The sequence below is a fragment of the Fringilla coelebs genome (assembly GCF_963513975.1).
Source record: "Fringilla coelebs genome assembly, chromosome: 6".
Taxonomy (NCBI): Eukaryota; Metazoa; Chordata; class Aves; order Passeriformes; family Fringillidae; genus Fringilla; species Fringilla coelebs.
The window spans coordinates 20,442,785-20,470,235 of NC_140034.1; the positions used below are offsets into that span (position 1 = coordinate 20,442,785).

The 27,451-nt window shown below is 39.7% G+C and overlaps 1 protein-coding gene across 1 annotated transcript; it reads left to right on the top strand.

The window, feature by feature from the left end:
* Positions 1-896: 896 nt before the first annotated feature.
* GTF2A1 (general transcription factor IIA subunit 1) lies at positions 897-27,451 on the top strand. The gene is made up of 9 exons (XM_084208143.1): positions 897-1,073; positions 8,063-8,164; positions 9,768-9,972; positions 12,274-12,338; positions 14,780-14,855; positions 16,655-16,788; positions 17,698-18,018; positions 19,832-19,921; positions 22,944-27,451. The coding sequence occupies exons 1-9, from the start codon at positions 1,044-1,046 to the stop codon at positions 23,049-23,051; spliced, it is 1,131 nt and encodes a 376-aa protein (XP_084064269.1). The 5' UTR covers positions 897-1,043; the 3' UTR covers positions 23,052-27,451.

Here is a 27,451-nt window from a genome sequence, read left to right on the forward strand (position 1 = left end):
CCCCACTGTACCCAGCGCTGTATTGCTCATCCTTTAACATATTAATTAATAAATTGATTGCTGCTTGAATATTGGCCTAGTCAAGCTTCTCATTTATAACAAGAGAAGGGGAACAAAGCTGGGGAAGGGTCTGGAGCACAATTCTGATGAGGAGCAGCCAAAGGAGCTGGGGTTGTTGAGCCCGGAGAAAAGCAGGCTCAGGTTTTTGCTCTCTACCACCACCTGAAAGAAGGTTGCAGTCAAGTAGGGATTCTGCCAGGCAACCAGTGACGGGACAGGAGGACAGGGGAGGTTGAGGTTGGCCAGGAGGGTGAATTTCTTCGCTTAAAAAGTGATTAGACATTGGAAGGGGCCGCCCAGAGAGGCGGTGGAATCATCATCCGCGGAGGTGTTGCAAGAGGTGACACTTGGTGCCCTGGTCTAGCTGGCACGGTGGTGCTCGGGTGACACTTGGTGCCCTGGTCTAGCTGGCACGGTGGTGCTCGGGCCTTGGCTGGCCTCTGTGGTCTCACAGATCTTTTCCAAACCAAGCGGTTCCGTTCTCCCGCCCCGCGCGCCACCACGGAACAGGCGGGCCCCGCCCGCCGGCGGCGCCGCGCGCCTCGTGACATCACGCGCCGGGCGGGGGCGGCGCTCCGGAGAGAGGCGAAGACACTTCCGCCTCGGTAGGGCCCGGCCGCGCCGCTTCGCGCGGCCACTTCCGCCTCGGTAGATGTCATGGCGGCGGGGGCGGGGCGCCCCACGTGACGCCTCCGGTCCCGGCGCGGTCTCGCGGCAGCTCTCGCGGTGCCTCGCGCCCCCCCCCCGCCCGCGTCCCCCGCTCGCCGGCCGCTCGCGCAGCGCTCGACTCGCGCTATATAAAGGGGCGAGGCGGCAGCGCGGCGGCTGCAGCCCCGGGGCCGCGAGCGAGCCCGGCACAGGCCGCGGGGCCGCCCGTGAGCCGGGGCGGAACGCGCGGGCGCTGGGGGGACGCAGCCGGGCAGGTTTATTGTTTTAGGGGCGACTCCCCCCCGCGGTTGGGGGCGTCCCGGGGGGCTCGGGACATGGCGAGCTCGACTAACACAAACCCCGTGGTAAGGACCGGGTCGGGGGGCGAGGGGGGCCCCGGGGGCAGCGCGGGCGGAGGTGGCCGGCGGGGCCCGCCGCCCCCTCCCCCGCACTCCCTTCCCTCCCGCCGCCCGCCTCGGGCGGTCCCGGCCCCCCGGCGGGCAGGGGTGGCGGGGGGCGCGGGGCAGCCTCGCCCCCGCGGCGGCAGCCAACTTGTGGCGCCCGGCGGCGGGGAGAGAGGCGGCGGGAGCGGAGCGGTGGGGGCGCGGGGCGGCGGCCCGGGGGCGGCCCCGCGGGGAGGCCGGGGGTCCGGCGGGGAAGGGAAGGAAGGGCCGTCGGGCGGGGGGCGCCGCCGCCGCCGGCGGGAGGCGCCCGGGGAAGGGGCGAGAGCTGGAGGAGCGCGGGCGCTAACGCCCGCCCCGAGACGAGGGGAAGGGGCGCCCGAGCCAGGTTTCGGTTTTGCGGTGTCGGGGAAGCCCGCCTGGGCTCCGCTGGAGCCATTTTATGTTGCTTTGTAAGAAGGAGACGATGGTTGAAAAGCACTTATCCCACTCCGGCCGGATCGGCTAAGCCGAGTGAAAGCCCTCAACTCTGGCGAGAGAGGCAGTATTTATTTTAAAAAGAGAGAACGAAGAAAAAAAAAAAAAAGAAAGAAAAAAAAAAAAGAAAAATCCCCAAACCTCTCCCCCATTCCCTTCTCGTGCTTTCTGCACCTTGGCGGGTGGCTCGCTGCTGCACTTGTACTCACAGAGGTTTGCAACAAGCAGTCACACAGACCTGCGCTGCCACCGAGCCCCCCCGGCCGCCGCTCCGCTCCCCGGCGCGCCCCCGGCCGCGACCCCCGCCCCGAAGCGCTGGAGGAGACAAACCCGGCGTCCCGGCGGCGGGCTCGGCCCCCTTGTTTGTGGCTCTCAGATCCATCATGGCTTCCCCCTGCCTTTCTGCCTCCCTGCTCCTTGTGTTCCTCCTCCCTGTGGCTGCCCTGTTTATATAGCGCTATTGCCGCTCTCTAATATAGACTCTGCTAGGATGGGAAGGTGCTTTCCAGCCCCACGTCACCGCCTCTCCATTTAAACACCACATCAGCCTTTAAATAGGGAGCGAGCCGCGGAGCGCGGGCTGGGAGGTGCATGCGTCCGCGGCGGAGGCTGGGAGACGGGCGGCTTGTCCCTCGGATCCCGACCGGCCTTGCCCACCGGTTTTTCTTCCCTCCGCGCCGCCCGTCCCCGTCGCCACCGGGCTGCGGAGCGGTGGTGCCTTGCGGGTGCGAGGGTGTCTCCTAGCCCGTGTAAATGGGCTTTCTTTCGCTTCTACGCATTGCACAAAGACAGTTTTCATCTGCTCCTGCATTTGAATCTGTTCTACCCTTTTTTTTTTTTTTTTAATTTATTTTGCTTGGTTGGTTTTGGGTTTTGCTGTGGGTTTTTTTTTGTTTGTTTAGGGTTTGGGGTTTTTTGTCCTTGGCGTACAGCTCGCACACGTTCCTGTGCTCCTGTAAAGTCTTCAAAGTAGCTTTTCTGCTGCGTGGGGAAATGAGTGTTTAAACGGTTCTTACCCAGTGTATCAAGGAGAGTTGTGGTATTTATTTTATGGCGCATTGCCAAGGTCTGACTACAGCTGTCTCCCCAAAAGTAACGTTAATATTCGAGTTTTATGTGTGGGTCATGGGCTGCAGATGCTGCTCAATGATTTATGTGTATTTTTTGTGCCTGAAGTGTACAAATATTTTATTGCATTCCAGGCAGAGCAGTGGTTTTGGAATTTTTGCTACTTAGTTTCATTACAGTATTTGGTATACTACAAAATATACAATAGAAAACGCAAAGTGTCCTAGTTTTCTTTTCCTAATCTGAAATGTTAGAGACATGCTTGTGAGTTAGGTTTATGCAATTGCAAGGTAATGTCTTTGATTGATATTTTGTCAGCTTTTATATCAGAAAACTTTAGGAAGGTAGTCAGCTGTTACACAGAGGGCAGTTACTGAGGAGGATGCATACTCAGTGTGTGTGATTTGAATCTTAGCTGTCCTTCTGTTCATGAACTTACTGATTTGTGGTTTTATTGAAATAAAAGGTTTTATTTCTGTGTAGTAAATTAGAGGTTTTTCTTTGCTTTCTTGACTGAGGTAGTAAGGAATTGCAAAAAAATATGTATGTTGAATAATTTCCAGAGGACTTGTAAATATTTTGACTCAACAATTTACTAAGACTTCTTTTCTTTCACTGTATTTCTGTACTGGAAGTTCTTTTGAAAGGTGTCAGTGTTTGGAATAGTAAAAGCCAAGCTCAAAATGAGCCTGCTTCAGATGCTTTAGGTTAATTTTCAGTTAAGTAGTAAAATCGTACAATGTTGTCAAATTGGGTCTCATTCAGTAGCAAGAAATATATTACTTATCCAAGTGTTGCCAAAGATGAATAGGAATATTTTGAAATGCTGCAACCATGTGACTTTAGGAAGCTGGACTAGGAACCTAATATGTCAGTGGCATCACGTCAGCATCTGATCAAATCTGAATTGCTAGAAATCTGTTCTCTGTAATAAAGGACAAATATTAGATGTTAAGAGTTATACATAGTATAAGATTTTATGTGTGATAAAGGTAATATATTTGTAAAAGTCCAGAACAGCATTAAAAAAGCTCAAATCTTAATGCTTAACAATGTAGATTATATATGTTACTTTTTTAATGCACATCTTTGATGTAATTTTGACTAGAAGTAGTTACCTTTACAGTGTTCTCTGTTGGCTGCCTGTGGCCAGCTTACAGTGGTAACTGCACAGCTGAGAGAAAGATTAGCAATGTTTCAGAGAGACCTGCAGAAGCAAGCAGGAATGAACTGTTGTCAAATGTACAGAGCATGCTGTGGTCTGTCTCTCCAGAATGTCTTGGTTATTGGAAACCCAAATTGCTGAAATCCCGAGTGTTGTCATAATAATTACAGAGGATTGCAGTTTTTGTAGCCTTGAAGCGGAAGGAATGTAGGAAGTGTAAGCCCCCGAAGGCATGTGGCATTTCTTAAAATAGCTTGCTGGTTGCTCCTGGATTTGGAGTTGCGTGCAGCAGTGTCACCGTACTCAAGATTTTTCTTTTCAAGATGCACAGAGAAAGTAAAATATAATCATTCCCTTATGTTCCTGGAGGGGGAAATAGTAAGATTCCAGATCTCTTCTATGTGTTTGTGGTTGTATCTAATAAATCAGGAATTTTAATTGTCTTTAATCTGTATTAAGTGCTTGGAATAGTGTTTATTGAAGAGTGATTTGAGTATTTTGCTCTTAAAAGAGCTTGACATTTACAGCAATGTACTCTTTATGAGGGAGGCACTTTAATATAAACCAGATGAAAGCACAATTATTTTAATAGCAATCTTTAAAGTTTCCATTTGTTTGCATTGCTTTCTCTGACTGAATGCAGAAACTTACTGGAAAGCACACCTACTATGCCATCTTTAGACTTATTTGGTAATTGTATTGCCATGTTTATTTTTTGAGTAAGCAGTGTATGCAAATAATTTTGTCATTCAACTTCAGACTCTTAGATGGCTTATATAAACAGCTTCAGCATCATATAAATAATGCTTAAAGCTAACACAGTGTATGTTGAAAACAGTACAGTGTGCTTTTTTTTTAAAGTCTGGAACTTAAGACTGTTTTGTAATTTTAGTGAATATGCATCTTTTGAGATAGGAAAAGAGCATTCTGTGATACTCTTCAGAATTCCACTGTGAATGTCCCTTGAAGGCATTGCTGCCCCCAGTATGGGAGATGTTCCATCCCACTAGGATGTTCAGTAGGAGTGTACAGAAGAGTATTTCAACTGGACAGGGTATTTCTGAGTACTCTGTAAATGTGCATAGGTAAAATCAGATAGACACTGTTTCATTATAAGCATGCAAATATTTTGTTTTCTCTTTTCTTCCTCCTAATCACAGAGCCACGAGTGTATCATTTATATTACTGTGTGATTAGAACCAGTCTGAAAATTCAGACCCATTATGAGATCCAGTGCGCTGTGAGGCTCATGCAGAAGGACACGTGTATGTACAGACTGCTGGTGGGCTGGTTAACCCACAGGGCACTCAGCTTGCTCCTGCCCTGCAGGACTGTCCTCTTTGGGGCACTTACCTGCTTGCTTGGGCTGTTGGAAGTAGTGCAGAGGGATCAGCAATAGTAGAGTGAACATCTGTGCCCTTAACCTTCCTTTCTGAAGTCTTGCTTAGCTAATGCTGGACATTAGAAACCAATAACTGGTTGAATTTGCTTTTTGTCTTACCTACCTAGGGAAAAAAGGAAATTCCCAAGCAGAATGTTGGGCTGTGGAGTCAGTTTGTTGTGTCTGAATGTTGGTATCTTTCTTCTAGGGCTTTATAGGCTCAGAAGGCTTTGTGAACAAACCTTACAAAAATACCTGACTGTGGAGATAGGAGGAAGTAGCTACTGGTGGAAATTACTAGGGCCTGTTTGTGTAAAATCTGTTCTATTAGAAAAGTAGACCTAATAGGTAATTTAGGGAGAAGAGGATTAAAGGAGAAAATGCACCCTCCATGCTGCAGGAATTTTGATTGTAATTTTAGGCATACAGGTATTTCTCTTGACTTAAATAAAGTAACTTACATGCTTGAGGTTAAGCATGTTTATTTGCAGAATGTGGTTTTGGCATTAAGGAACAGATGCTTTTAATGTAATAAGGAACAGTGTATGGAATAGGTTAAGTAGTATTTCCATGCTACTTGAATCGTATAAGCTTCATGCAATTTGTTTAATTATAGGAATAATAGGACTTAATGTTATTAAGTAGAATGTCTTTTTGCATGTTATGAATTAAGTGGAAAAATAATCCTGTTAATGGTGCTGAGTTATTACACAGATTTAAAATACTAGCACTCAAGAGAAGTCTGGCTTTGAAAATCTGTTTCAATGTTTATAAACTCAGTTAATGCAGTATTTCAAACCTGGATCAGAGAGCATGCACTATGGTATGTTTTGGTTTTTTTGAAGAAGTTAAGATGTGGACATAGGTGCTGTAAATGTAGTTGTCAAGGATGGCAAACTTCCTCTGTTACTTGAAGCTAGAAATTTTTAGTAGGTTTTTTTTTTGAAAGACCAGTAATAAAAGGATGAATGATAACATCTCAGCTACTTGATTTGCAGCATGTTTTAAAACTAAAATGTGATAAATAATATGGAGTGATATGTTGGGTTTTGTTGAGATTTTTTTTGTTTATTTTTGTACTTCTTTTTGGGAGGAAGGGGCTGGGGTAGGAGTTGTAAAAAAATTGGCTATGCCCTAGTGCAGAGCTTTTTTAAACAGTAAGGGCATAATGCACTAAGCAGCCATCAGACTGCTTATTTCTAGGTTCCAGATATGGTCTTTTATTCCCCTAATCTTTATGCATTTTCTTAAGTTTTATGTTCCTTTTTCCCCCCTCTACATCTAAAAGTAAAGGTATTCAGCTTCTTTTTTGTGCCTATTGGCTACTCAGATTTTCCCTGGATTGGTAAATCAAGGGCTACTAGTCTACCTATAAGATGTGAAATACAATTTTTAGCATGTCTGCAACAAATTCAGCACTTCTGGAGTACATTAAGAAAATGTCTGTGTATAAAATAAATGCTTCAGTGCATTAAGTAAATTTGTGTAGTTCTTGCACCTCTGGACTATCTGCTCATGTTTGGTGCAGATTTCCTGTGTTGGAGGCACAGCCTTCCTGGAGTACCAAACCCACTGCACCGGTACAGGATGATTGTTTTCCATATATATAACATATCTGATGTGTGTGGCATCAGTCAGGATTTATTGCTTAAGGGAGCTGGGCGGTGGGGCTGAGGAGAATGACAATTTAGAGAAAGTTGTGGCTACTTTCTCATAGTTTAAAATTGGTGTGCTCGCAGCCCAAGTAACAACCTTGGGCAGTGAAGTATATGTGGTTCACAGCCTGCAAGATTATCAACCATAATTTACAGCTTGTAGTGCTGCCTTGCAGTTAGATAGCACAGGTATTTAAGCCTGGCCAAAATCCCATTGAGGTTCATACATACAAACAAAGGTCTGAGCTGTGCTATTTAAAAGGTACAGCATGTGCATAATACAGTTCTCGTGTGGTTTTATGAATTAAATGTTGTGCTTTAATTGATAATGTTAAATGTTTACATTCTCTATTTTAAATTGTACCTTCATTTTAAAATTCACAAAATGGTTGATGTTGGAAGGGACCTCTAGAGGTCTTCTTGCAACCTCCTTGCATGAGCAGGGCCAACTAGAGCCCAGAATGATGTTCAGATGGCTTTTGAGTGTCTGCAGGAATGGAGGCTCCAGGACCTCTTTTGGCAACCTAAAGTGAACTGACAATTTACTTTTTTTGATAGCTGGGTGTGAAAGCAGTGTAATAATAACATATTTTTAGGATTTCCCCATGAAAAATTCAAAATGTAAAAACATAAGTAGTGATTGAAAACAGAAATCTGTCTAACCTAGTATCCTGTTTTAAGGAGTTTGTGAAAAAAAGTATGTAAGGAAGAACAGGATGTTCACATGAATCCTTCGAGTTTTTTGAGCCTTCAGTGTTTTTCAGCTCAAGATCATTCTGAGCCATACTTGGTGCAAGTACTAACAAGTGTCTTTTCCTGTCTTTAATATACTTTCAAACTTGAATGTTCTTTAATGCATTTTGCACACATCTCAGCATTTTTGCGTGTTTAGGATATATGTTTTCAAGCAGAAAACAAAATAACTGAATGGAAAAGAATCTCCTTGTCTCTTTTTAAAATTATTCTCTTCATGGCTTGATAACTCTTGTGCTATAGTTATGTCACAGAATATTGTGAGCAGTCCCTTCCCGTTTCACCTTGTTTGAGCTGTTCTTCCTGATTTATACCTTCCTGGATATTTCAGTCACTTGGAAACATGTGGTGTATTCTGAAATGCAGTTTTTTTGGGGGGGGGAATCTTATTTTAATATTAAAATGACAGATTTTTTTCAAAACAGTGCTGACTAGTTATTGGTTTTTTTTAAAGCCTAAATTGTACAGGTCTGTAATTGAAGATGTCATTAATGATGTCAGAGAAGTTTTTCTGGATGAAGGAGTGGATGAACAAGTTCTCGTGGAACTCAAAACAGTAAGTTGAAATTAAAAGTGTTTTTTAATAGACCAGTACAGCAATTAGTTTCCAAATCTGGCTACTGTTGTTCACAGTTGAAGTATTAATTTTTAGTTAATTTAAGACTGTAATCTGCATATCTGTATCCCCATATTATTTGAATTGCACTGCAGTACAGGTAGATTTGCTCACCCTGTTATTTTCCCTAATCTGACAGTAGTCATCTGAATGCAGTGTTACTTTGATCCCCAAAACACTGCATCTTTAAAAAAGGAAAAATATGTTTATTTTAGAGACAGATAGTTCTTAGTGTTTCTCTGCAGGAAAAGTAAAATGCCTGCCCCGCTTGATGTTTTTGTCAAAAGGGTTGTATTGTCAGATTTTTGCATGTGTGGTTTGTAGTTTCAAAAGTATTGTCATTTGCGGGGTTGGTACGTAATAAATCACACTTTCCTGAAGTTGCGATTCAGAATTCTTTTACGTGGAGTGGGTTTGAATGAAAGGTCCATAATAAAGGTAGGATGTTAACCTGAGTTCTGGTGTGTCCCCTATAGCTTCCTTCAAATTCTTTAGGAGTAAAAATAGCCCTTCATAGGGGAAGGGAAAAAGCAGGGGAAAAAAATGGCAAAACAAAACAGAAAAAGAAAGGAAACTGGGAAAGTAGATGACTTTTTGTATCATCTTCTTCAGTGAGCATGGTATCCCACATTCATAATAATTTTGAAGTATTAAAAAATGGATGGAGTGGGGAAAAAAATCTTGAATTTGACTAGACAGAAACAGGTGAAGACTTTCCCTGTGAGACCATGACCTGTCGTGGTGGAAACACAGTGAGAGCTGTTAAAAAAGTGCTATGGTATTTGTGTCACAGATGTGTTCTGCAAGTGATGTCAGAAAAAACTAATGAGGAAAGAGACAAGAAGGAAAATGAAGTATTGAAGAGGAGCCCTAAGCCGATTATGAAATCATGAGTTCTGAGTGCCTGTAGTCTTCTAGACTCTGATGTATTACAGAATACTCATGTTGCTCTTCTTACAAGAGCTGCTTTTTTGCATCTCTCTGTCCTTTGGAGATATGTCAGCTGACATAAAGAACTGTAGGGCTGAAGAAGCTGAATTTGTTATTGTGGTAGAAACTGTATAAATGATTGTAGAGAGGCATTATCTTAGGTGTACTGGTAGCTTCTGTTGTAGGAGGCAGTAGTCTTTAAGCAACTTTAATTGTAGAGTTCCAAGAAGAAATTGCTTGAGGAAAGCTGTAATAAAGAATTATTTTTGATGGAAGAGGTAAGAAAGAAGGAATATAGGGAAACGGAAAACTTTAAGTCTTACTAAAGTTACCAGTTTATCTCAAGTCATGCTTCTTTTAGGGTTGTTGTGAATCTTCCACACTTGGAAGAAAGAAAGAATGTTAAAGTTTAATCTTGGACTGACAAGGGGTATTTAATTCCTTTTCTTAACTGCATGGAGTTATCTTTTTGTCTGTATCTGCCTGAAGCCTTTTTGGGCTCTTTGCACAAAATAAACAGTGAAACTGAGTTTGGAGTACTGTCATTATATTGTTACAAATCCTGAAGAGTAAAAGTTATACACAGATATTTTTGTTTCCTTTTCCAAACTAGCTGTGGGAGAACAAGCTGATGCAGTCTAAGGCTGTAGATGGCTTCCATTCAGAAGAGCAGCAGCTTTTATTGCAGGTGCAACAACAGCAACAGCAGCAGCAGCAACAGCAGCATCATCACCACCACCACCACACACCTCAGCCGCAGCAGACTGTGCAGCAGCAGTCTCAGCCACAGCAGGTCCTTATTCCAGCATCTCAGCAAGGTCAGACTTAATCTCTAAACACTCTGGCAAAACACTCTGAAGTTAGTCCAGCTCCTTAGCATATTCTAAATCTAGGGCTGGATGCCTCTCTGGTGGTCAGCTTTGTCTTTCTACTTGGCCTCTATTCAAAGAATCAAGAAAGCTGGGGGAAAAGTGTTTTGGTATTTAAGTCGTATTCTTTAGAAGATTTTGAAAAGGCTGGATTTTTCTCTTGGTCACCTATAACATAATGTGCTTTCAGAATGCACAATTTTCAAAATTTCATTTTGGCAGCTCTAAGTGCAAGCCAATATAAACAGTTGACAGTTTAGTCATGAGGTGGTAATGTCATTAGGAGCAAATTATTTCAAAAAAATCATTATTAGTTAGCATAACTCAATGGTAGGACACAAAAATACTTGTATAATAGTGTGAGTATATGTAGATTTTTGTTGGTCTTGAAAGATTGCACATTGTGTAGATGTGGATGTACAAGATATATTTTAGCTAGGCGTAACAGTATTGTTTTGTGTAATAACTGTCTTGTGTGTTCATTAATGAAAAAATTTTTCAGCAGTTATAATTTCGGTTGAAAACTGAGATAAATATTGGATTTTACTGCATATATGCTGAGTAAACATACCTGCCACCTATGAAAGGCTTGATTGAGTTTTCAGTGTATTAAATTTGTGACATAAAATACTTTCGTGGTAGTCACAGACTTCAGTCTTCGTGTCAGATTTCATGGATCAGAAAACCTATGTTTTCATAGTCACTAAAGATAGATAGGAGTTGATATCCCTCACTGTCTCTCCCCAAAACCAGCCAAAACCCAGCCACCATGTGCTCAACACAGTAGAGAACTAATGTGATCGGTTTTTCCATGATGTCATTTTGGTTGGTTTTTTTGTGGTTGGTTTGGGGCACTTTTTTGACAGAGAGGGAAACGTGCGTGTTGCTTGCTTGTTTTCTTTTTATAGTGCTTTTTATTTTCGGTAGACATAAACGAATTTTGTGCGTTGGGATAAAATTAATTTTGAGATGAAAGCCTCTCAATAATCAACGGCGGCTGCACAGGCTCGGGGCCTCCGCGGGGGCGGGCGCTCACCGCGCCCTCTGGCGGCCCCTTGGCGGAGCAGCCCCGACTCCGCTGGCCCGCGTTCCCTGCCCTGGAACATGGAGGTGTCCCCTGTGCTCCCGGGCTAGGCCAGATCCTGCCCCTGGTGACGCACTTCAGGCTGATTTATTGTTGCCCGGTGCTGCGGCTTACAGCTAAATGACAGCACGGAGACTAAATGAAATTAGGATATCAAAGCACTTCCATCACAGAAATGCAGTTTTCTGAATTACTTGACTTCCCTGTTCCGTGGTGGAGATGGTATAGTAGCTGTTCACATGACCTGGTGCAGCCCCAGGGAGGGGTCAGGATGATCGACATGGTGATTCCTGCTGTTCTTTCTGTGGTCCTGGCACAGGTTCACAAGATTTCTTTAATCTTTTGCCCTCCTTCATTTCCCTGAAAATTGGAGATGCCCTCAGATCTCTGTACAGGTTTTGAAGCTTCCTACTCCAGAATCTTTCCCAGAAACTCTTATTCCTAAAATTCTTAAGTGTCATTTGCTTAAAGGATTGGATGGAGAATAGTTTGTCAATGATAAATTAATTCAAATTGCTCTGTCACTTTGAAGTTTATTGTCACTGATAATAGCAGTGGCAACCTGCTTGTTCCAAAGACTTGGCGATATGCACTTCCAGATGATCAACAGGTTGTTGGTATAGTTTAGCTAGCCTTTCCTTTAGTGCACCAAAACTGCTTTGTTGTGTGGGAGAGGTGATTTATCACATTTCATCTGCTTCTGCTGCATCAGAAAGTGAAGATCATGAGCTTAAAGCTATGCTGACTGTACATAGCTCAGGCTAACTGCAGCATCCTGTTATTCTTCATCTGGGAGTAATTCTTGCTTAAGTCTGTTTCAAGAGTTAACTTTTTGTTTTTGAAGAACTCTGCTATTGGGCATCATAAATTTTATCAACATCTCACTAATACCTCAAATTTCAGAAATACATTTTCGATCTTGCTTTACCTAGATACAGAATAGGTAATTGAAGCCCTTGAAATAAGATTTGTAAAGGCAGTCGTATCAGCTGCTGTTGTATATTGTCTTGAAAGTAAAACTTACTAATCACAGAGACTGCTTAATATTTGTTTTTGTGATGAAGCCCAGCTGACATTTGGGTGATAATCTTTCTAAGCTGGTCTGGCTTGGATGTTTTTTGGGCAGATTGTGTATTTTTCGTTAAATGCTGTTTTTTCATTTCTAGCACCTCAGCAGCAGGTTATTGTGCCAGATTCCAAGCTGATACCACATATGAATGCATCAGGCATGGTAAGAGACGTTTATACAGTCTTACACTGTCATTATGTAAATTGTTTTGATTAAACAGTAAATAGAAATTTCTATTAGTCATCAGATGCTTAAAAGTAATTTAGGACACACTGGTAAACCCGTCTGCCACCTTTCTGAGTTTTGCTGCTGCACTTACAGTCTAGGAACAGTGATATATAACTTCTGCTAACAAATCTGGGACTTACTTTTGTCCTCATAATGTAACAGCATATAGAACTGACTCTGGTCATGTACAGTTGTCTTCCACTCTGTATCTCTAGAGGTTAACATTGCTTATCTTATCTTGCTTTAAAGGCCCTGGCTTAATTTAAAGAGAAATAAGTTGTTTGCAAAGCTTTGAAGACAACCTCTAATATAAGTTTAATTATGTGTATTATGACCAGAATTCATTACATTCTTACCACTTCTATGATAAAAGCCCATGAAGCAAAGTTTCATGATGCAATAAGTTTTGAAGCTGGAACAGTTTTCTCTTACTTTTCTGTTACCTGCTGATCTTGCTACAGAAAAGAGCCTGAACTTTGTTACTTGAATAGCATGATTTACCTACAAGCCAAGAGTACATAAACATTCACCTTTTTTTATGTTTGACCACCATTTCAATGGGATTTGTAATTTTACAAATCCAACAGTTAAATGTGTTTTTGTCTTATCTCAGTTATCTCAGGGTATAGAAAAAAATGAGTATGCCAAGCTTTTTAAACTCTACTGCTGTCAAAATGTTGATGCTTTGTCTACCACAGAGAAGTACTGTTCAGCAAAGAGTTACAATCATTTTGGAAATACTGTTTATTAGAAACATTTAAGTTGCTCTGAAAGATTGGATCTTACAGGCTTTGGGTATTTTGGAAGGCAGAGAGTAAAGAAAGTTCATTCATCTGTGTTTGTCTGGGCTGTTAGGATGCATAAAGCATATTTTAGTTTTGTGTGGTGATCTCTGATCTTGGGAGATGTAGCTATTGACTAAACAGTATGGGGAGATCCTGTTTCTTCTAAACAGGAAGTATGCACTCTACTCAGTAATGGAGTTTAAATCCTTTCAGTAACAAAGAATAATTGGCCATGGTTCCCTTATAGTAGGGGAAGGTAGGCTTTTCTATGGCAGCTGAAGTTGGACCCTTGAAATGCAGAGGCCTTTAGAGAATTCCATCATCCTCTGCAAGTTAAGGACTTAATACACATTTTTGTGTTTGGAGCTCCCGTAATTGTGTTGAAATTCTGTTTCCTTGCAGGTTCAAATCATTATTGACAGTTCGCTTTATCTTTGAACCAGTTGTCTTGAGAGAAAAAATCAGTTGTTCTGTGAACACTGAACAGTCAGTAGACAGTATGTGTAGGTTCACTCTGAGGAGCTGTGTGATGTGGGACTTGACATGCAAATCACTTACAGGATGAAGAAGAGTGCAAACCTGATTACTGTGCCTTGTGAAAACAAGGCAGGCAAACATAATCGTTGCTTCAGTCAGTACCTTATGTTCCTTCAGATTTGTAGGCCCATAGCCTTAGCTGCTTTGAAAAAGTGGAACTGAAGGTGCCACATGAGCAAGGATGTGTTCTGGTGTTTTAGTAGATTGAAAAGCCGCGGGGGGCTGCTTCTAACCGGATAGCTGGATTCCTGCAGGATGAGAGTGCCCCAGGCGAGTGGCAAGCTTGGGCCTGATGGCTCAGCCTTCCGGAGGCTGGGTGTCTGAGACCCGAACTGCTCTATACCGTGGCCACCTTAGCAAGCTTAGTGATTGTCAGCTCTTAGTGATCTCAGCTCTTTTATAGTTTTCAGCTCTTAGCTTGCTAAAGGCGCTCTGGCTAGCAGTGGCTTCTTGGGGCAGGCATAGAGAGAGAGAGAAGGCAGCCCCAGCTGGTTCCATGGTGTTTTGTTGAGGGGTCCGTGAAGGGTTCTGGTGACAGCTCTTCTCCCAGAATGGGCTAAAGTAGCCCCTTGTATAGGGGTACAAGGGCTCAGGAACTGACCAATTGTGGTTAGGGGAAAATAGTCTATAGAGTCACAGCGAGATATGCTAGCCTGGAGGACCAGAGAGAGGGCTTCTGGCTTAGTTACTATGACTTGGCATTTTCTTATCTCTAAGCCTCCGTCCTCTGCGGGGCTCTAACTAGCCCTGTGTCTGCTACAGTAGATCAGCAGAGAAGGCAGAGGTTTATCTGCTGAACTTGCAGATAAAGCAAGAAACCAAGTTGTGTTAGGGTGTTATATTTAGTGATTTTGCTTCAGTCTTCTTGCTATTAGAGAAGGAAAATAAAATAATTTTTTAATGTAGTATAATGTATGGTTGAAATGTCTGCATTTTAATAGCTGCAAACAGTGTAAATGGCAATAAAAAGTTAGGTGTGTTCAGGCAGCATGGTGTGAGATGAAACACTGTCAATATTACGTTTGTGGTTAAAACGCTTTTCCTGTATTTCAGAGTGCTGCAGCCACTGCAGCTACGTTGGCTCTCCCCGCTGGTGTTACTCCAGTTCAGCAGATACTTACAAATTCAGGTAACTCTCTTAATACTGAGAACAAGCTATAGTGTTAAGGGGAGGTTAAGAGGGAAGCATTCTGGGCCTTACTTATTGTTATTTACTGCTAAAAAGCAGGATCTGGGAACCCACCCTAACAAGGTAGTGCAGTCTCTTTACTTGATTCTTGCACTTTTTGATCACTGACTTTCTTAGGAATCTTGTGATTGTGCCCTAATGGTGTTGTAGGTTAGAATCTGTCTAGGTTTTCCCTGCTTAGAGAAGTTCTATATGCACAGGGATTGGTGTTGCTGTCTTTCCCCTTTGTGTATTTCTGAGCTTTGTGATGCGTAATCCAAGCTCAGGTACTGAGCTACTATGAAGTAGGATCACTACTTCTGTGACTTCAGAAGAGTAGTGTCCTAAGGTTTTTCATGCCTGCTGAGCTTGCAAAGTGGAATTTCTAACTTTGCTAGCAATGCTCGCTTTATTTCATATTTATAGTTTCTAAATACTGTTATGCCAAGCATTTAGAATATAATTAAATGTTACTTTGATGAACAGCATATCTGATATTTCATGTACTTTGATATTATGTTGATTTTATAAACCTGATTATAGCTCTATACTGCACCGGAAGTAAAGAAAGGCCTAGGAAATCTCATTTTCTAGATCTAGTTGCTGCTTTTGCTGGAGTAATTCACCTATGCTCACCAGGATCACCTGGGACTTAATCCTTCTGTTTTAAACACTATAATGGTTAATGGTATATAGTTGAAGTAAAATTTAAATGTGCAGCTGTTCTAAAAATCAAAATCTTCCCAGTTTAAAGGAAGTGCATCTATGTTTGTTATGGCACAGAGTAATCTGCAGCCTACATTTGTTATTTTTGTTGTAATAATTCAGTTTTGAACATTTATAGTTATTTCTTAGGCTAGGGCTGGGAAAGTCCCTTCTTTCAGGTACATTTAACTGTTTCAGCAAATAGGGCTTTGCATTTTGCTGGAAGGGAGAACAGGAGATCCATCTGAGGGAAGTATAAAGTTCAGGATTATCTAATTTAATTTCTTCACTCTTCTTATGCCACTTTTCTGATAAGAAATGTGAAAAACTAATGTTGAAGTGTATGTTAGCTCTACCTTTTCAGAATTTCAGGCTATTTGAAAGTGTGTGTTTGCATCTTGGATGTATTTTGTTAAGTGATGAAGAGTGTAAAATGGTAAAAAGGAAATAAAGTCAGGCATTGTGGGAACAGAAAGGAAAGGTGCACAGTAAGTGTAAGGATAGGATTTTTTTTCAAAAAAACACCTGCAAATAATACTGTAAAGAAAGTTCTGGACAGAGGAGTTTCTTGCAATAAAGCAATCAGAAGGGAAGAATTCTGAGGAGAGGTCATCATTTCACAGGACCCTAGAAATATAATGGTGTTTGCAGTGGATAGAATTTTTGTATTGTGAATATCTGTGCTTCTTTTTTGGTTTACAATAATTTGTCTTTACAGCTATAAAATCTATCTTTTAAAACAGTTATGCTCATAAGTGGGAGTTGTTATTTGAAATACTGTGCTGTGTTAAAGGATTAGTCTGTGGCCTGCAAAAGTAAATTTATTTTTGGATTGCATACCTTATGGTCATATTTAGATGGTAGACATCCCTATTCTTTGTTTCTGGCATGGCTGCAATTGCATACTGTCTTTTCACTGATGAAAGTGAATAATTTTAGTATTTCTCTCTCTCTGAATTGCCATTGGTATTCTTCCAGGAAATGAGCTTCTAAACTAACATAATTTTTAAAGTGAACTTGTACATTTGATTAATTTGATACTTATTTTATTACAGGCCAGATCCTCCAAGTAGTTAGAACCGCAAATGGAGCTCAGTATATTATTCAACCACAGCAGCCAGTGGTTCTACAGCAGCAGGTTATACCCCAAATGCAGCCTGGTGGAGTACAAGCACCTGTTATTCAGCAGGTAAAGGAGATTTTTTTGAATAGGTACACTTGGAGGAAAAAACCATTACAGAATTACTAAAGGGACTTGCATTTTTGTGAGCATGTTGAACTAAAAGACAAACTCAGAAACAGTATAATTTTAAAAAAAGAGAAAGTTGTGTCAAATATGGCAGGGGTTTTTTGTTGGTTTTTTTTGTGGTTTTTTTCTTTATTATGAACAATCTTGAAATGTTGCTTTCAATTTCACTTTTATTCTTGCCAGATATTGATTGGCTGCAGTTTAAAATTTATTTTGTGCATCTCCTGCTGAGTTCTATTATGTGCATAATCCTAGTCTATGCACTTCTAAATTAATTGAAATGATTCTGAGTCACCTAACAGGCAGAACTAAATACCTAAAATTGATACTCCTTGGTTATTTCAGTAATAAATACAATGTTTTAGAAAGATTGTAGTTCATTGAGAAGGTCAGCTGTGTGTCCAGACTGTGTTAGCAGTGAATTTTACAAAGTAACATTGTCATAGTGTCACAGTTGTACAGTTTAAGAATGACTAACAATTTGTGAAGAGTTTAATTTTTTTAATAAAGAAGATTTTTTTTTAAATAATCTTTTGCTTGAATTAAAACACTCCAGTACTGTGTTTGGAACTCAGGTGTGGTGGCAGTGCTCATGTTTTAGAATGGACAGACTTCAAAAATTTTTTCTTAAATTTAGCAATGCAAAATGCAGAAAATGTAACAGCAAGTAGTGCAAGAAGATATGGGATTAAAATTGAAATTATATACCTGATATAGGTGGAATATTTGTAACTCTCCTGTAATTAGTTCAAGTCAGATTGATAGGCTTTAATTGTTTCCTTTGAGTCTGTGATGTTACTGTGGTCTGTCACGTTAACAGCCACAGTACTTACAGTGATATTCCATCAGGTTTTGGCTCCTCTCCCTGGAGGGCTTTCCCAGCAGACAGGAGTGATTATTCAGCCTCAGCAGATCCTGTTTACAGGAAATAAAACTCAAGTTATACCTACAACAGTGGCTGCCCCTACACCAGCTCAAGCACAGATTCCTGCAGCTGGTCAGCAGCAGCCACAGCAGCAACAGGCACAACCACAAGCACCACTTGTTCTCCAAGTTGATGGAACAGGGGACACATCGTCTGAAGAAGAGGATGATGAGGAAGAAGAGTACGATGATGATGAAGAGGAAGAGAAAGAAAAAGATGGGGGTGAAGATGGCCAAGTTGAAGAGGTAAACTTAATATTATGGTTGTGTTTCAATTTTTTTGTTGATATTTTAAAGAAAACTGTCTATATCAAATAATACAATTGCTTCAGTAATTTTGAGACTATAACTTTTACCCTTATTGAAGTTGTGGAAATGGTGTGTATTAGCAAAGCAGTGCAGCTGGGGAGGGTGTGGGGGACACAGCAAAAATTAGCTGGGACCAAAACCATTTAAATACTTCAATAGGAATATTTTTGATGTTATGGAGAGGTCAGTCATGAAGTCATATAACCTTCATGAGCAAACGGAAATGGTCAACTCTGCTTGGGACCAAGTGTGTACAAAAGCAGGGTGCTAAGATAGAAAGGAGAGCAGCATTTGGTTCAGTGATGGGACCAAGAGATGTGGTCTGCCTGTATCTCATTGGCTAATCCATTGCTTTTTGTTACACAGGAACAAGCTTGAGAACTCAAATTTGAGTATAAAGCATTTTCTAGAAACACAGCTTACTTTGATTTTATAAAATAAGGAGACAGGAACAGGCATACTATTCTTAATACTATGTTCCTAATTTTGTCTTTGAGTTGGCTTGGTTTTGGACTTTAGCCAGTGGTTCTTACTGAGTTTTGGTGGGTTGCACCAAAAAGCCCTACAAGAATAAGAAATTGTATAAAATGGGTAGAGGGTGGGGAAATACTACTAAGTTAAAAGTACTGATACTTAGTCTCAGGCAGGAAGCTTGGTATTTACTAAATCTGTCCCCAAGATGCACTTTGAACTCCCAGATTGCTTCTCTACAGCCTTTCCAATTATTTTAGTTTCCATTTAAAGTGCCACCATGAACAGTTAATTCACAGTGTGTATCACCCATGCAAGATATGCAGGTAAAACTTGTAAATAATCAGATTTTCTGTAGTACATTCTAAGTGGGGTCTTAACACTATTTTTCTGTTACAAATTACAGGTTGGGTTCGCATCACTTTTCCATTATATGGAAAAGCACTGATGTCAGTTTGAATGTTTTTATAGTTGCCTTATTTAGTATAAGTCATCATTCTTAAATATTAAGTGTTCCTTCACCTTAATGCTAACATTCTGGAGGGAATTTTTAATATACCAAGATTTCATTATCAGCATGTCAGAAATCTATTTTTTGCTTCCTTTGCTCCTCAGCAGATACTTTGAGTGGCTCCCTTCCTTAAAGATTTTTAACTCAGTTAAACATAGCATTACTTTGAATGGAATTATGGCCTCTAATACACCTTCTTCTCTCACTAGCATCTCCTCCATTTAGTTTATTTATTTGGCAGTATATTTGTTGTCCTGTGTTTATTAGTGGTTGTTTTAGCTGTTGAAGTGTTTATTATTCATGTAAGAGTGTGTATGTTGAGGTTTGTTTTCAATTTTAGTACATCAAATGTGAATAAGACAGGGGATTTTTATTTTTATGGTCACATCGCTCCTTATGGGCCCTTAAAAATACAACTCCATGGCTTATTCACATTTGATGTCACCTTTCCACTGCTTAGATGCTTTACAAGAATGAAAATCTGCATACTTTTGCATGAGCATTTATAGTGAAGGAGCAAAAATGGAATAGTTGTGGTGATTAAAGGGTGCACTGCTTACAATCTGGCCTGAACATTCAAGTTCCAGACTAAAATTTGTAAGGGTATCTTCTCAGGAGGCATCAGCACTCTGTTGGAAAGTCTAATATTGCATTTTGGATCCTGCAGTTCATAAACAACACTGTAGCCTCATGCTAGTAATTGAAGTAACAGCTGTAATCTTGCCAGCCATCACAACTTTTTGAACTTTTTGCGTGTGTTTCTTTCAGGAACCTCTGAACAGTGAAGATGATGTGAGTGATGAGGAAGGACAAGAACTATTTGACACAGAAAATGTTGTTGTGTGCCAGTATGATAAGGTAAATCTCTACAGAAAACAATCCGGGAGTTTTATTTTGTCTGTTCTTACTATCAAATTATAATTTTTAAGTGGTATCTTTGTAACTATTAAGTACAGGTAGATCTATACAGACTATAATGTGAATAGAAATGTAAGAATTACCTATTGTCTTTAAACCAGGTTTGTGTACCGTGTTTGTACTAAACTTGGTAATAGGTAAAGCTTAGAAAGATTTGGCTGCATTTTATTTCTTCGTAGAGTCTTTTTATGCCCTTTAATAAAAGGGCAGTCTTCTGGGACCAGGAGAGGTGAATTGTTTTTAAGTTTGTACATTTATTGTGGCTATAAATAGGAAAAGTAGTCCTCAGGATTTAGACTTGTGGAATACTGTTCCTTGATCACTAAAAGTATCTTTTCTGGATGATAGGATGGTTTCCAGAGGAGAATGCTCTTTCCATGCTATGCATTGTGCTATATCAAATGGCAGTGTGGAATGCTTGTGCTTGTGTTGCTTTAAATTCTCCTGAACTGTCTTGCAAGAATTTAGTCATTACAGGGGATCAGATTTTCCCTGGATTCATCTGTGCTGGAAACTTTTAAAATATGTCTAGATGATACCAGAATCTTTCGGCTGAGGTAGTACACAGATTATTTGATGTGGATTTTTTTTCCTTTTTCTTCTCCTGTACTTGATTAATTGGGGTACAACAAATAGGGATCCTTTTTAAAGGAGGGAAAAAACCCCTGCAAACTCCTGTGCTGCAAAGAATGACTGGGTTAGCAAGTCTTCAGTTGTGCCCAGACTCTGCTTGACTTGCCATCAGATTCAACACAGAATTTTAAGACCTACATCCCAGCCATCTGTCTCCTCTAGCCTGTAATCCAAAACTGTTTTGAGGTAATTTGTAAGGAATAGTGAGGGACCTCAGAACAGCAGGTAGAAAAGCCTATTGGGAGCTGCTGAAACTGAGCAACAGGAGCTACTCTGAAATCCTGACCCTCTTAAAAGTTAGGAATGGGAGCTTGGTAGGGAGCAGTGTCTGTCGTTAGCTTCCTGTGCCACGTACTCTGAAAGGACTTAATCTCTTTTCAAGAAATCATTATTCAGTTTGCCTCTAAAATACACAGGATCAGCTTAGATCTGAGCAGTTGCCTCCTGCCCAGTGTCCTGCATCAGCTGATGGTGGGTGCTTCTGGAACTATGAGACAAGAACAGACAGATAGCAATGCTCATGTAGAGCTTTTTACCATCCTTCTGTGAGCTGTCTCTTGAGGAAGAGAAAGTGCCTTCTTCTCAAATGGCCAACAGAGGATTTTTTTCCTCTACTTGTTAGAAATCAATTTGATTATTTTTGAATCCTTGAAAATTTTGCCTTGTGACAAGAAATTTAGAAATGTATTTTGTGATGTGTGGAGGATCACCTTGTTTTTAAACCCATTAGTTTCATATGATACTTCCTAGTTCTAGAGAGTCTTTATTTTTTGCTTTCTTGGTGCTATTTATGATACTGCAGATGATCGGAACCCTCCTCAGTCATGTCTTTGAAATCAGAGCTGCGCTTTTTTATTAGTGCCTGATTCAAATATTTGATTGGTGTTCAAATATTTGACTGTGCTTACTTTCATTCTGCAGATCTGTTTGATCTTTCTGTATCTTACTTGTAAGGGTAGATAAGGTTTAGGGAGGAGCACAGGTAACACTTCAATTTGTTTGCTGGTCTAGAAGTGTTCTGCATTAGTTCATGTATGTTTTTGGCCCCACTGGACACAGAGCTGATATTCTCAAGAGAGAGCCTTAGAACATTGGAATCTCATTCCTGATTCACAGTTGTTAGTTCAAACCCACTGCTTTTGTCTGTGTAAATTGAAATTGATTTTTTTTCCCATTGTTACTATCTTCGTATATCTTGAATGCCACCATTGTTTTCTTACACAATGAGTTAGGGCAGTAACATCATTCTGCAGCTCTTCAGGAACTGGTTTTTTTTGTATCATCAGTACATTTTGTCATTTTTCAGATCCTTAGTAAGCTCTTAAACTGTGTAGACTCCAACAAGCACAAACTTTAGCTGGAATGAACTAATTTTGCTGTAGAAACTGTGATCTTACCTGTGTTTCCTCATCTTTATTCAGTTACTCATCTGAGGACCTTCCTTCTAACCTCATGGCAGCTCAAATGCTTCTGATGAGGGCTTTTTGTGGAGTGCCATTCAGTAGGGCAAGTTATGTATATAAGCCAGACATTCCCTTGTTCATTTACTTGCTGACTAACTTTTGCCACTGACTGTCTCTTTTTCAGCTTAAAGTGAGAACAGATCAAGCAGTACTAGAAATAATGAGTAGAGTGATATGGTCATAGCTGTTTGGTGCCACATTGGTGTTTCTACAGCACTAATGGTAGATGGTGAGACTTCCTATGCTTGACAAAAATTGAAAAATTGCAGCAGGGTTTCCTGCTTTTATGATTTTTGTAAAATTTGAAATTCTTCTAGACCATCTTTGGTCTAGAATTACACCTTTGTTCCATCTGCAAAAGTTCATGATAACCTTTCCTTTTGGACAGCGTTTTAGCTTTCTGAAAAGTCTTTGCTTTCTTTGAGTATCTGGTCATCTGTGGTCTTTTGGTCTTTCAGACGCAGTTTTTGATAGATGGCAAATATTTGTCTGCTCTGTGCTTACAGTATATGGTGGGGGGTTGTGTTGGTTTTTTTTTAATTTTGCCAAAGTTTACTCCTCTACCTTTAGGCTGAATTTCGTCCCGTTTTCTTTAGTTTTAAACTAAACATATAGGCTGGACATCAGGAGGAATGTCTTCACAGAAGGGTTGTTTAAACATTGGAGTGGGTTGCCCAGGGAGGTGGTGGGGCCATTGCCCCTAGAGGAGTTTCAGGAAAGACTGGATGTGGCGTTCAGTATTTTTAATAATTTAGTAATGTATGTCTAATAGTTACTTTTATTTTTCTTGCCCTTATAATTTACTTATGCATTTTTACGTATTTCTGATGCAGAGTGATAGATTAATGTTTTTGCCTTGTTTCTAGATTCACAGAAGTAAAAACAAATGGAAATTTCATCTCAAAGATGGCATCATGAATCTTAATGGAAGAGATTATGTATTTTCCAAAGCCATTGGGGACGCAGAATGGTGAAGTTTTAAAAGACAAAGCAAAAGAACTCCCTGTAAAAGGAAAAAAAACAAAAGCAGGAAAGTTTGAGACTTGGATATATACTCCAATCAAAATGTGTATCTGCACATCAGAAATAAACAAAAGTATTGGAACAAAGGTAAAATGTGGCAACAAAGACACTACTTCAGATGAGCAAGCCATGGACTGTAGCAGCTATAGCATTGTCTGGGAGCTGGTTTTGTGTGTTAGGAATACCTTAATTATCAATTCTACATACAGGTACCTACAGCTGGTATTTAGCATGTAAGGCTTTGTCCCCCCTGCCCTTGATTTAAGATTTTAAAATACTTCTTCCACTGATTGAAGGAACTATTCCCTTTGATAGATTATTAATCTGAAAATGCTTATTGTGTGTACAAATCTTTGCTTTGAACACTTCCTTTTGGTAGTGAGGATGGTCAGAATCTTACTTAAACCGCGTGCAAGCTTTGTACAGAAGGGTAAGAATTAAGGTGTTAAATTTTAAATAACTTGTATAAGGAAAATATTTTTAATTCTGATATGCTCATTAATTATTATATCTATTTGTTGTTTTCAACGCCATTCCCCATAAACAGGTTGTTGTTCCTAGCAGTTACAAAATGGTAAAATGATTTATGCTTCAAAATTATTTTAATTTCATGTGATAGGTTTTATCTAGGGCTGCATTTTTCAAATTTGAAGCCCTTCATCCCCTACAAAAGTCAGATTGCTTAACTTCTTAATTATATTCTTGCTGTTTTGTGGTGGTTCAGCATCATGGAATTGAAACAAATAAGTTTCCCTTGATTTTTTTAACAAAAGCATTTTTAAAAGGGTTTGGAGACCTTTTCAATCCAGTATCTAGGTAATGCCATAATAAATGCATTCCTTTTCCTGCTTACTATGTTTGTAGTCCAGACACCCACAAATAATTCAACAGACCACAGGAATGACTAAATTTTTAATACAGAAAATCACATAAAAATTCTAACATCCTGGCTGCAACTCTTAATCAAAGATCTGCTTTACTAAGAAGTATAGCCAGAAATTACATGCAGCAGTTAATCTCTCTAAAGTTTCCAGATGGCGTATAATTTCATGAAGAGCTGCACAGCTTTTAAGAACACAAATCTTTTAGAGTATCTTTAGACTGTCTTGGTAACAGCAAATCAAGCAGTCAGATGCACTAAACCTTGTGTAGACACTTTTTCACTTGCCTTTTTTATTGTTTGTTTGTTTGGGGTTTTTTTTTGTGTTCAATTTGTGAAAAGCAACAAAGTTATTCCCCCCTCCTTCCCTTTCTCATCTCAGAAGTTGAAGAACTTTTCTCGTGCATAGGGCCATGCTTGCAAACACTGCTTTTGGAAATGCAGTTACTTCTGAACGAGGAGAGGGAATGGGCATTATACTTCAGAAACTGTTGAGGAAGGAATGTTCATGTGGCTCACCATTTCAAAAAAATTTTGCATTTTGTTGGGTGCTTGAAAAGATGATGAAAAAAAGGACACAACAAAGATAATTTTTACTGAATTAGGAAGACCATGAGAAGCAGACATGATTTCTGACTTTATTTTTTGCTTGAGAATGAGAGATCGTAAACTTTATTTAACAAAGTCACAAGTGTGTTTCAGCAGTATGTAACAACTGCTTTAATTTTCGTTCTCTGATTCATTTGCCTCCAAGTGCATTTGTAGTCTCAGCAGTATGTAGAAAAATCACAACAAATTGTAAAGAAGGTTTTGTTGCTGTGATTTTGTACACCTGCTCTCTCATTGATAATGACTAAAACTGCCTGTGGGCTATGTCTAGAGCCATATGGTTGTTAGAAGGCCATCTACATTCATAAGGTTTATGAAAAGTTAATTGATGATTCTTGTAATTGATTTTTCAGTAATGGAATCATCATTTAGACTGCATTTTTACCTGGGGGCTTTCAATGTGTCTCAAACTGATTGGTGTTTGCTTTCTTCTGAATAACGCAGATATTTTATTTTTTTACCACTGTTGACACTTCTATGTACAACTGCAAGGAAATCAATAATATACCAACTAATTCCTTCCCTCACCTTTTCCATGTCTGTTACCAATAAGTCTTAAGTAGTGGACTTCAGAAAAATTCCCATAATGCTGCACAACCAAACCAATAAAAGGAAAAACATCCCTTTAGCTATAGATTCATTTTTATACTATTGGAACCCAGTTTACTTATATAACACTTTGTTTTCATAGAACTTAGTGATATTTCTCACCCACATACATATACTAGAAGCTGCATAGCCTCTCTATTTTAAAGGGTAGCTGAACTTTAAAGGTAATTAAGCTTAGTCTGTTCTGAAGGATGTTAGAAGCTTTCTGAACTTGCACAGCCTCTTGCAAGCTATTGTATGGTATGCTTTTCAGATAGGTTTTGTCTTCAGATACAAATATCTGTGAAGTTTTGGGAAAGCCAGTCAAACCATGCACATACCAAACTGTGCTCTTATTGCTACATCAAGTGTTCCTTTTTTTAAGTCAAAAAAGCATGTTTTAATTTCATTTTATTGTAGCAGCTTGCTGTAAGAATGTAGTTTGCTTAATTTTATTATTATACTTGAATTTTTAATCATGGTTTTAACTATATAACTGAACAGACCATTTCATTAGGTTCAAAAGAAACCATTCCTTTCAGAGGGCAAGGGATTCCCATGTTCATAAGTGATTTTTTTTCCCCCTTAGAACTAGCGCTTTTTTTTTCCAATTTAAATAGTTCAGTATTATGGAAACAATTTAATGGTTTCAAGAGGGCTTATGTTTAAATTTGCACAGATAATGGAGCACCTTTTTTATGATGGAAAAAAAATGGGGAAGATAACTTCAGAATTATAACCATGATGGCTGATGGAAACTTGTAGAGCAACTGGGCAAAATTGAGTCTTGTGCCTTTTCAGTTTGCAGAATACCTGTTTTGCCAGTATGACAATGATTCCTGAGAGAGTAAATTTCCTGCAGTGCTTCAATCAGAAAAGCAATTTTTTTGTGCTAATTCTGTTAGGTTTTAGTGTGTGCAATCATTTAAAACCATCTAAGTGGAAAACAAAATAAAATGTTTTCTTTTAAGGAGATAATAGAGAATTTAGTCACATAAGGAACTTTATTGGACTATTTAAATAAAATATGTTTTTATTCCCCCTCAGTTGCTGGTTAGCAACAAGATTTCTTTGAGATTTCATACTCCTTGTTCCTGCATTGTACTCACAACTTGCTTTTAAACATCATTCAGTTTCCTCAACACTATTTAAAGTGACAGTTGTGGTCCGAGTTTATTTCCAGGATTGGTGTGTGATTCTGAAGCACATTTTCTAGAAGAGAGCAAAATACATGTTGTGTCATGTAACTGATTTTTTTAAAATAAATATTTTCTTATCTTTTTGCTGCACAATTAGGAGTGTTAAAGTAAACTTCATTGAGTCTGTGAAAATAATTTCACCTTTTGACAGTTAGTAGTAATTATGTTACCAGATAACACTACCAGAGTAAAATTTCTTAATTTCAGTGAAAGAGTTAAGAGACCTTGTTAACTAAAGTTCATATTGATTTAATCTCTTCAATTTGTAAAAGCTCCTTTAAAAACAATAAAGCCCCCCAGAATTTCCCCCAAAGCAAAAGCTTCCTAATAGAATGCAATAAGATGTCCGGGAAATGAACAGTGGGTTTAGGGCAACGCACACTGGATTGATACTGGGCTGCCTTACACAGCACCGTGGGATTTACTGTGTGCCATCCCACACCACCCATGCACCCCCATCTGATATTAGAGTTCTTCTCAGACTTTGAGATTAGTGACTATACAAGATGAAGAAACTTGCATATTGTTCTGTATTGGTGTCTGGCATTTAAAGTCTCGTTTTCCCATTGCTGTGATTGGTTGGAAAATGTGTAAAAACCAGTACATTGGTTTCCATGTCGTCTACTTTTTTCAGGCAGTTCATGCAGTGTGTTTTTTAATTATTATTTGGTGGATTAGATGTTGTGGAACAAAAGGAGCTTTTTGAAACAGGAAAAAACCACCTTGGGTTAGCTATATGTACAGTCATCCAATGAGACATGTTCCAGAGTGCATAGGGTACCAATAGATAATGGAGTGGGGGACTATCCTTTTTTGCTGTTCTGAGCTACTATTGTCAACTGCTGTTGTACATATACTGTTATGTGTAAGGGGGTAAATATATTTATTATGTTTGTAAAATTCATTCTGTACAATTGCAGATCAAGGTTGCTCCTCTGTGATATACAGGATATTATGTTTCAAAGGCCATGCTTGGAATACGATTAGAGAACTTAGTATTTTGATGTACTAAGACCTATTTTAAGTTTAATATTTTGCCTTTGCAAAAACTTTAATTAAAGATGTTATTTAAAAA

Coding starts and splice junctions, on each gene's coding strand:
- GTF2A1 (XM_084208143.1), top strand. CDS start 1,044: ATGGCGAGCTCGACTAACACAAACCCCGTG. Junction 8,165..9,767: donor TTCTCGTGGAACTCAAAACA/GTAAGTTGAAAT, acceptor TTTCCAAACTAG/CTGTGGGAGAACAAGCTGAT. Junction 9,973..12,273: donor TATTCCAGCATCTCAGCAAG/GTCAGACTTAAT, acceptor TTTCATTTCTAG/CACCTCAGCAGCAGGTTATT.